Here is a 10,661-nt window from a genome sequence, read left to right on the forward strand (position 1 = left end):
TCCATCATTTTTTCTGGCTTCTTAGATGCCGTCTATTACCTTCTCTCTGAGTTCCTTCTCTCCCTTGACTTCTTTGAAACAACTCACATAGCATCTCTCCCAGAAGTTGACTTCTAACGCGACATGTTATTTCTTCACTCCTTCCTTCTGCCCTAAGTTACTGAGTTCTCACTCTGACCCTTCCTGGACAACAGAGTAGAGAAAGCCTCTGGGTCCCCCATCCCCAGGTACATTAGGATGAGCCTTTGGAGGCTCTCAAGCCTGGGTTCAGATCCTGGCCCAGTCTCTTAGGCAAGGTACATTCCTTCTCTGCATCTAATTGTCTCCTCTAGAAAATGGGTGAGGGTAGTTTCTGTCAGTAGAGCTGTTGTGGGAATTAAATGTGATACAGGGTCATAAAGCACCTAGCATCATAAGACTTCATGAATCAATATGTTAAATACTAATTTTTCTTAGATGCAGCCACTGTGTGATCTTAGGCAAGACATTAGATCTCTCTCACCTGCACGAGGTTTTTATAAAGTCAGAGGAGACAGAGTTGTCCATGCTCAGTAAATGTAGTCAAAGGAGACAGAGTTGTCCATGCTCAGTAGATGTAGTCAGAGGAGACAGAGTTGTCCATGCTCAGCACAGTGAGATCTCAGTAGTCACTGCAGAGCAGATGTCACTTCCCAAAGCCACTGGAAATGACAGAATCAGGTCCAGCTGTCTCAATTAGTTAGCTCCCTCACTCTCCGCCCCCTACCTACTCTTTGATATTAGGTATTTGCAGTAGGATTTGATTTTCTAGGCAGTAAATTGTCTTCATTTTTAAGTTTCAGACCTTTCGTCTTATAATTAGAAAGTTGTGTTAGCAGCTCTAGTGGAAATGGCCATTGGATGTCAGTCCCCAGTGTGAAAGCTTCTCTCCATCTTGCTTTAGTTATTTAGTAATGTGGGTGTGTCTTCTCTAATGCTTTACTCTGTCTTTTCCTCCCCTTCCTCTTTTTGAGACAATCTCACTGTGTACCCTGGCTCTCCTAAAATTCATTAGGTAGACCAGGCTGGCCTCTCCCTCCTAAATGCTGGGATTAAAGGTGTGTACCACCATGTCCGGCACCTTCGTTTTGTTTGTTGGTTTTTCCCGGTTTGATTTTTTTGGAAGACAGGGTTTCTCTATGTAAAAAAGCCCCGGCTGGCCTGGAACTCACTCTGTAGACCAGGCTGGCCTTGAACTCACAGAGACTGGCCTGCCTCTGCCTCCCAAGTGCTGGGATTAAAGGCGTGCACTACCATGCTGGGTAAGCCATCTTCTTTCTCTCTCTCTCTTTGAATTTTTTCTTCTTAATTATATGTTCATGTCTGTATCTCTGTGTGGGTATGTGTGTGTCAGTGCCTGCAGAGTCCAGGATCATGGCTCTCCTGGAGCTGCAGTTACAGACAGCTTGAGCCCCCTGACCTGGGTACTGGGAACTGAAAGTGGGTCCTCTGTGAGAGCAGGACACACTCTTAACCTTTGAGTTATCTCTGTAGCTCTCTGGCCTTTTAGAGACAGGTATTACTATGCATCCCAGTCCTGCCTTGGTTCTCATTGTCGCCCTGGCCTGCTGAGCAGTAATGAGAGCATCCATCCAGTCTGGGCAGTCTCCTACCTCAGCCTTCTGAGTGCTGGAGTTACAGGCATGCTTTGCCAGTCCTGGCCCCTGTCTCTTTTCTTCCGGTCAAGATTATCTGTACAGTTTATTGTCTGCTCTTTATTTGTGATACCCTCTTCTGGGGACTTGGGGACATAATAATAAACAAGACTGAGGTGACTCCTGCCCCCTTGAAGTTTCTCATTCTTTGTACAAATACAGAGAGAAAATATATACAAATACATAATGTAGTTTTAGATAAATGTAATAAGTAAAAAATAGAGGGTAGAAGGTGACTTGGTTTGGGGAAAAGGTCAACTTTTATTTGAGCTAATTAATCCCTTATAAGATGAGGAGTCAACTATTGGCCCTCTGTTCCTCTGGCTGATTGCCTAAAACACTGACTGCTAAGGGGAGCTTGTCAGTTCTGCTGGAAACCTCTGGCTGCCCATGGTCATCATGGCTAATTTAACAATGAGATGTTAATCTTGGTGGTCCAGTCTTCTTCTATCATTATACTTGATGATACCCAAATAAATACTCTTTAAGACACTATTTAAGTAACGGACACTTAGTATAGAAGGTTAGAAAAAGATGGAGAAATAAAGTGAGGGTAGATGTTTCCTCCCACAGTTCCACCGTCTAGTCTAGGAAGTGGCAGATTATGGACCAGGTCTAGCCCACCGCCTGTCCTCTTACTCTGTTTCACTTGGGTAACTTTTGTTGAAGTCTAGCCTGTGGCAAAGAGCATAACTCTGAAGTACTCTCTTGGTAAATGTTTGCAGATTAATACACCTCCCAGATCAGGAGGCTTCGGAATGTTGCTGCATTCCAGCATTCCAGAAGCCTCCCTAAGGCCCCTCCTCATACCATCCACCCCAAAAAGGAACCCTTGTTGCAGATTCTGTCACCACAGATGAGTGTTACTTATTTAGGCGCCGTCGATGGTATCATCCCGGAGTTGCTTCATTTTACGTTGGTCTCCTTCCTGTTCAGCAGTGTAGGATGCGGTCAACTGATGGCAGGCAGCAACGGTTCGTCTTGACGGCTCGTCTTGACCGTGCCCAAACCCCAGCACTTACTCGTTGTAGGTTGCGCCTGCCTTGTTCCCAATTTAGGTCTTTCTGAAGAAAGCTGTTCTGGACATTTTATCGCATCCTCGGACATTTCTTTGGGGTGGGAGTGTTAGGTCATAAAGTGCGTCACAGTCAGGATTTTGCTATAGTGCCTGTTTTATAGTCAGTTGCCTCATATTTTTTATAGTACTTGGAACTGGCAGTTTTTTTAAAAGTCATGTCTATCAGGCTATAATTTATAGTCAATAAAATCTCCCAAACAAAACAAAAACCCTTTAGGCTGGGCCGTGCTGGCATACACCTTTAATCCCAGCATTTGGGAGACGGAGACAGGCAGATCTCTGTGAGTTCAAGGCCAGCCTGGTCTACCTTGAGAGTTCCAGGGTGGCCTTGCCCATTTGTATGTGTACGTACAAGTGCACACATGTGGAGTCCAGAGTAGGACATCAGGCGTCCTGATCTGTCACTTTGCCTTGTTCCTCTGAGACAAAAATCTGTCATTGAACCTAAGCCTGGAGCAGGGTTTGAGGCTCACAAGCACCAGTGACCTTCAGTCTCCACCCTCCCTCCACCCCCCAGTGCTGAGGTTATACCCAGGGGTTTTGTTTTTTTAAGAATGTTTCTCTGTGTAGCCCTGGCTGTCCTCGAACTTGCTCTGTAGACCAGGCTGGCCTCCAACTCAGAAATGCACCTGCCTCCACCTCCTGAGTGCTGGGATTAAAGGTTTGCTCTGCTGCCCAGCTGCACCCAGCTTTTGTGGGTGCTGGGGATCCAAACTCAGGTCCTTATACGTGTGCAGCACCCAAGCCATTCCCCAGCCCCTTCCCTACCTTCTCGCCACTGAGTGGTAGGAATTCCTTCAGTGTTCTAGACACAGATTGTTTGTAGATCCGTGAGTTGTAGGTGCCTTTCCCTCCCTCTGACACTGCTTTGAGTCTTTTTGGGGGGGAGGCTGGTGAAATGACGCAGTGGGCAAAGGCACTTGCCTCCAAGCCTGATGACTTGAGTCCAGAACTCACAGTAGGAGGAAATTTACTCCATCAAGTTGTCTTCTGATGTATACACACTGTGTCATACATGGGCACATGCATGCGTATGTGAACACACACAAACCCGAAATGAATAAATAAATGCAAAAACAACAAAAACTAAAAAAGGGAAACCCGCCGGGCGGTGGTGGCGCACACCTTTAATCCCAGCACTCGGGAGGCAGAGCCAGGCGGGTTTCTGTGAGTTCGAGGCCAGCCTGGGCTACCAAGTGAGTTCCAGGAAAGGCGCAAAGCTACACAGAGAAACCCTGTCTCGAAAAACCAAAAAAAAAAAAAAAAAAAAAGGGAAACCCTTTGCTGGACCCAGCTATCATTTACATGTTATCTGTGGCTGCTTTTACGCTATATAGAATGGCAAATTGTGATAGAGACCTGGTTACCTTCAAAACCTACAATATTTAGTGTCTGGTCTTTTACCAGAAATGTTGATTAATCCCATATTTATGTAATTATGTTAATTTTTTCTGACTGCAAAACAAATTATCATGACTTTAATGGCTTAAAAGAATATATACGTTAGCCAGTCTTGGTGGCGTGTACTTGTAATTCCAGTTTGGGGCCAGCCTGGGCTACATAGTCGGGGAACGGATACATTTCTTTATCACCTCACATTTCCAATGGTTAAGGAGCTGATGACAGCCCAGCTCGATTCTCTTGCACAGGGTTGCATAAAACTGCCATCCAGTTATTGGCCGGGGCTGGGCCCCATCTGGAGGCTTGATTGGTTTCGGCATCAAGCTGAGCCAGGTTGTTGGCAGAATGTCTTTCCTGTGGCTGTGAGAACGAAGGCTTCGGTTGCCCCCAGCTCCTTGGAAAGTATGGCCTCTCTGTGGGAAGTTTACATGTACAGCTAGCTGGTCAGAGCCAAGAGGAGCGCAAGTGTGAGTCTGCTGGCAAGATGGGCGCTTGTTAGATGAAATCCCGTGGATTTCCATTCCAGCACCTTCCTGTGGCCGAAGCAAGGCACAGGTCCTGCTCACACTGGCCCAAGGGGATTATGCAAAGGTAGGCAGGGATCATGAGGGCCACCCTGAGTCTGTCAACCACAGTAACCATAACATATCCGTATCTAAGATGGCAGTTGTTTTTCTTTCATTTCTATCGTTGAATACTATTTTTAAGCAAAATGGGGTCATTGTTGGGGTTTACTTTGTCACTGCCTCTATTCACTGCTGTCACAAATACCAGACTTTTGCCGTCCAGACCCTGGCTGCCTTGTGTTCCAGTGTAAGAGTGCACCGTGCTCTCTTAACTCGTTCCTGTTACTGAACATCAAGGCTACCCCATCTTACCAGACTGCGGCGGAAGTGTCCCTGAGTGCCGGCGTCCTCTTGCTGCTTCAGCGTGATTCTCCTGCACAGAGTGGTCCCCAAGTGTCATGTCCTGAATGCTTTCTTCTCTTCTTTTCTCTTGCGTGTGTCTGCTGTAGATAAGAAGGCGGACTGCACCATCACCATGGCTGACTCGGATTTGCTGGCTCTGATGACTGGGAAAATGAATCCTCAGTCGGTAAGTATGATGTCACAGACGTATGTGAACAATAGCATCCTGTGTGTTAGAAGTGCCAGGGGAAACTGAGGTAGTCCCTGCACTTAGTGTGGTAAGAAACAGATTTCTGTGAAGTGCGTGCCACACAAACATGAGAACCTGAGTTTGGATCGCCAGCACTCACGGAAAGAAGCTGGGCATAGCGTGTACATCTGTCATCTCAGTGCTGGGGAAGCAGAGACACACGAATCCTTGGAGCTCACAATGAGAGCTGTCTCAGAAAATAAGGTGGAAAGCAACTGCAGAAGACACCCAGTGTTGCCCTCTGCTCTTAGTGTATGTACACACACACACACACACACACACACACGCACGCACGCACGCACACACACACACACACGCGCATGCACACACACATGCACACACACCAAGCACAGCTGCTAAGATCCATGGTAAGGGCCAAGGTACTGTTCCTGGCTGTGGTCAGCCCACATGGAGGAAGGAACAGCCTCAGGAAAGGCTTAACATACAGAGTTAGCAAGGCTCGGTAGAAAGGGACACATTGAGGGAGCAAGAGGTGGTGGTGAACGTAAAAAGGGCCTTCTGTGTTCCTCTCGGTGCCCAAGCTCTTTTTGCCTAAACTCTGCTTCCCTGACAGACTTGCCTTTTCAAATCAGCTCCTCAAGGACCGACTGAGTTGTTGAGTACAGTTCCTCTTCTGGCTGAGCTGAGCACTTGTCCTGAGTCTGTCTCATCCCCGTTAGATCTCGAGTGCCACAGAAGACCAAACACATCATGTGTTCTCGGGGTTTCTACAACAGTACAATGCCTGGTGGTTTTAGGTTGCTATCAACAGTTGTTAGATTAAAAAGTGTATTTATCTAAAATGTACACACGCCTCATATGGTTCCCCCTGGTCCCAGAGTTGTCAAGGAACCTTCTTTATCAACAGGGTCAAGAGGACTGGAGACAGCAAGCCTTCCATTAGCAGAAAAGAAACCCAAGACCTTCCCTCTATTCTAACTTCATTTTCTGTTGTTGTCTTAGCTGCTTCAGATCTTGTCTCTGGTATTCCCAGGTAACTGATGATGGATGAAACTGAATCTGGCTCCCGCTCCTATTCCTTTTTAGATGGGTTTTCTTAGCAACTAAGCATGTCTCGGCAATGCCATGATTGAGCAGCGTGCATCTGTGATGCTTCAGTGCAACACACACCCTGGCACTGACATCACCACCCGCAGTCCACTCCAGAAACCTGGATGGGACAGGCCACCAGCGCAGGAGCTGGCTGTCATTCCTCCCAGCTGCTGCCCCCATTCTGTGCACACCACACAGCTCTGGCAGAGGCTCACCCCTCACACATCCGATGTCCTTGTTCTCCTATAGTTTATCTATGAACAAGCGTTTTGAGGGGACATGGTATCAGCTTACTTTCCTTCAGCACCTGTTAACACCCAGAGGAACATCAAGTAGCAGACCTTTCTGTTAATGTGCTAATGGCCTTTCCTGATGCTTGGTAGAGGATTTGACTGGGAATCATTAAATGCAGTGGAAATTCTAATTTCAGTGTTTGGCTGTAGTTGAAACAAAGCAGTGATCTGGCCAACAGAGAAGCACAAAGAATACCTAGGGCCAGATTAACATGGTCCTCAGGCTTGGATTCTCGTGGAGGACGCTCCTGCTTTCTCCATTATTTTCTCTTGTAGCTTTAAAAGGAGAAGGTGGTACATTTCAGTTGTACAGCTGGTTTGTATTTTTAAATAACATATGTTAAATATATTGTGTTCTGAGACACCTGACCTTTAAGTCATCAGACAGAAGGAGTTGTGCCATATAAAAAGGAAATATTTAGTTTGTCCCTACTGGGGGAATGGGAGTGTTGGTGATCCCTACCAGGGTGTGGAAAAACCCAGCAACCCTGCTTGCTTCTGAGACTCCCAGAAACCTTTCTCAGCCAGCTCTTCCTTATTTCAAAGACTGAGTTAAAACACTAAAGTCAGCCGGGCGGTGGTGGCGCACGCCTTTAATCCCAGCACTCGGGAGGCAGAGCCAGGCGGATCTCTGTGAGTTCGAGGCCAGCCTGGTCTCCAAAGTGAGTTCCAGGAAAGGCGCAAAGCTACACAGAGAAACCCTGTCTCGAAAAAACCAAAAAAAAAAAAAAAACAAAACACTAAAGTCATAGCAGAAATCATGTATATTCCTCATTTTGCTACTTCTGAGTCTCCCTAGGATTTTGTTACACAGTAAATTTAGCAAATGTCATGTGATCTAATCCCCAGCCTTGTTAAATGGAACAGTTTGTGGCTCTGTCCTTCAGAGTGGCTGAGGCTTCTCACTGAGCCAGAGGAACAGAAATACTGCGTGAACAGGGGCTGTCCTCTGCAGCGACCAGTCCTTTGGGGAAAGCTGAGCAGAGCAGAGCCAATGGTGGAGTTTCGACCATCCACTGAATCCCAGGACTTTCCAAATGGACTTGAGTGTGCTTTCTCTCCCAGCAATCTGTTGAAAATTTCATTTCATGTTTTAAGCCCAGTAATATTTTAAAGCAAATTCATCTAGTGTGGATCTGTTTTGCCTAGCATTTGAACAAGGTATACTACATTTGAGGCAGAGAGCCCCAACTTTTAAGAGAAGGGAATTTGGGGATTCCTTTCCATTTACATAAAGCATGGCTGTTGGGAATTTTTCCTTTCAAAGGATCTTGTTCTAAATCTGTCCCAGGAAGCTAAGGTTTGTCTTTTGCAGAGAGTTAAGGACCTGATAGATGATCTCAGGCCTGAATAGTCTAGAAACACTAGCAAATACTGAACAAAACCCGCCAACTAATGAATGGTATTTTTATCACTCACAGGCCTTCTTTCAAGGTAAACTGAAAATTGCTGGCAACATGGCTCTGGCGATGAAACTGCAGAACCTTCAGCTCCAGCCCGGCAAAGCCAAGCTGTGAAGAGCTCCCCTGGCAACCTCAGAACACACGATGAGATGTGTAGATGTGTAGATATCCACGGCTCATTGTCGTGGCTTAGACTGACACTTCCTGGGTAGCATGAGGTAGATTTGTTGCTAAGTGGGTGTGGCCAATCGAGTTTTCCCTGAGCTGGGGGTGAATAGGGCCTCCCAGACTGCTGCTGCTGCTGCTGCTTTGAGAACTTGAGTACAACTGTGCATGACAAAGCTACTATGTCAGTGATGGTTTGGGGTAAATTTGCGTTTCAGAATAAAATTCAGATCATAACCTAAAGACCGAAAACAAAGCTCTTGTTTTGCTTAGAAGTGTATTTAAGGATCATTGTGTGGGACACTTGGTGTGAGAGTTCCCTTGGGGGACTGGAGAAGAAACAGACTTCCATAGTTACCAGGAGGTAGTGTCTCTCACTTAATTACCTGCATCAAGTTCTCACTAATAGTTCTTAAAATAAAATTCTGTACTAAGTTTAAAAAGAAAAGAAAAGAAAAAACTTTGAAAATGTGCATTTCATGCCATCAGAAATAGTTCTTTTCTTCCCAAGGAAAATACAAGAATTATGGTCAGAGCTTAGGAGGGAATTTACAGCTGAACAGAGCTGTTTTTAAAAATTTTTTTAATGGGCATCTTTTAAAAAATCAGGGTACTAGAGCCATTGGATGCCATTGCTCAAAATAATAGAATAAGGTTTCTTCCAGAGACACAGGCTTCAATTCTAACTTCCTGTTAATAAGTTCATAAACTGAGTCTCACAATTCTCTTTTTCATACATTTGATTGTCTGCATCTATCTTTCTTCCTAGTTTTTCTGATTCTAATGCTATTTGTTATAACTTAGGTTTGGATAAAAATAATGCTTTTGGAAGATTTAAAAAGAAAATTAAAATAGCTCTTCCTATCTCCGTTTTTATTGTGTATGTTCTTTTTGCCTGGGGCTCTCTAGTCTATGGAGCAAAGAAAACATTGGGGCCTTAGAACTCAGGTGTGACATGGACATGATCTACCAGTCACTCTCACACAGTTGCTAGTTCTTAATTGGGGAGGTGGTACGTGTGGGAAGAACACTTGACCAGGAGACTGCCTCTCTTAGGTAAATAACTGCTTGCTTGGGTGCTGTTTGCTGAGTTGTTAGAAGAGAGATCTAAGTCTCCAGCTGGGCTGGTCTTCTCACTGGGAGCTCAGCTGTCCCCTGGATTGATTGATTGCTTTTTGGAGAGGCGGTTTGAAACGAAGTCTTATTATGTAATTTTGGCTTGCCTGAACTCTCCATATAGCCCAATTGGTCTTGAACTTGTGATAATCCTCCTGTCTCTGCCTCCCGAGTGTTGGGATCGTAGGTGTGTGACACCATGCCCAGCTGTAGGTCCAGCTTTTGTTGTTCCTTTACAAAGGAGGTCAAAGGTTAATAAAAAAGTCAGGTTGCTCGATTCGTCCTGAATATCCGTGGTCCCTGTTAGTGTGGTCAGGACTTGCTCAGGTCCCTGAGACCATTAGCTTTCTGTGTTCTGTGACCAACAAGGCATTTGGTGATAGTGCTTGAGGGTAAATTAAACCACGACAGGTTGACCTCAAGTCCCATGGATGGATTCAAGGAATAGACCCACTTCCTAATCAGAGTGGCTTGCTTCTTAACTCTGAGAAGAAAGACCAAGGAGGAAGTAAAATGCCTGATTTCTCTGTAGTTTGCGTTTGCCGCTCCCTTCCGCCCCCTGATGACAAGAGGGTCTAGAAATGGGCTTCGGGCCAATCCTATGGGAACAGAAGGCACTACATCCAAAAGGCGGCGGCAGTACAGAGATGCTGGGGAGCTCCTCCCCTCGTGTTTTCAGGGCAGTCAGGGAGGCAATCACAGAGATGAGGGATGATCACAGACTGACGTGCTGGGCAGCAAGCGTCAGGGGACGTGATAGAGGGCTGCAGGGACAGTCGTTATGATGCCGTTAGGGACAGCTATGAAGACGTCATTTGTAAGCTGAGAACGGAAGGTTGAGAAGGCTGGGAGTAAGTGAAGAGTGCTGAGTTAAAAGGTGGCTTGCTCTAAAACTTGCAGGGGCTCAGCGTGAGCAGGGGCTCAGCGTGAGCAGGGGCTCAGCGTGAGCAGGGGCTCAGCGTGAGCAGACTGCAGTGAAGTAGAAGGACAGGCCCGAGACGAGGGGAGGGCCGGGAGCCTCTTACCGTAGGCCTGGTTCATTCTGTAAGACATTGGTAAGGTATGTCATTCTCTGCAGCTGCAGGGAGCTAAGACAGGGCTTCACGTGCTTGTCACTCTGCTGCTGGCCACCTTGCCATCACGGCATAGGAAGAGAGAAAGGTAGTGAGTGTTCTTAAAGCTTTTGGTCACGTGTCTTTGTTAAGAGAAAGTCGTGGGCTCTCTTTGGCAGCACAAATACTAAATTGGAATGATCTAGAGATGATTAGCCTGGCCCCTGTGCAAGGATAATGTACAAATTTGTGAACTGTTTCATGTTTTT

At 46.1% G+C, this 10,661-nt stretch overlaps 1 protein-coding gene and 1 non-coding gene across 3 annotated transcripts in view; both read left to right on the forward strand.

Moving 5' to 3' along the window:
- Scp2 (sterol carrier protein 2) overlaps positions 1 to 9,088 on the forward strand; it is a 95,054-nt gene extending 85,966 nt beyond the window's left edge. For both annotated transcript variants that reach the window (XM_052715102.1, XM_052715103.1), the window contains 2 exons: positions 5,168 to 5,247; positions 8,078 to 9,088. In XM_052715102.1, the coding sequence (XP_052571062.1) occupies positions 5,168 to 5,247; positions 8,078 to 8,173 (176 nt within the window). In that variant the 3' untranslated portion in view covers positions 8,174 to 9,088. The remainder of the gene's footprint in view (positions 1 to 5,167; positions 5,248 to 8,077) is intronic.
- Positions 9,089 to 10,555: 1,467 nt separating this feature from the next.
- Positions 10,556 to 10,661, forward strand: LOC128098007 (U6 spliceosomal RNA). The gene has a single exon (XR_008214058.1). It is a non-coding gene; the product is annotated as a U6 spliceosomal RNA (small nuclear RNA).

The sequence above is a fragment of the Peromyscus californicus genome, unplaced genomic scaffold (assembly GCF_007827085.1).
Source record: "Peromyscus californicus insignis strain IS unplaced genomic scaffold, ASM782708v3 Scaffold_5__1_contigs__length_169319896, whole genome shotgun sequence".
Classification (NCBI taxonomy): Eukaryota; Metazoa; Chordata; class Mammalia; order Rodentia; family Cricetidae; genus Peromyscus; species Peromyscus californicus.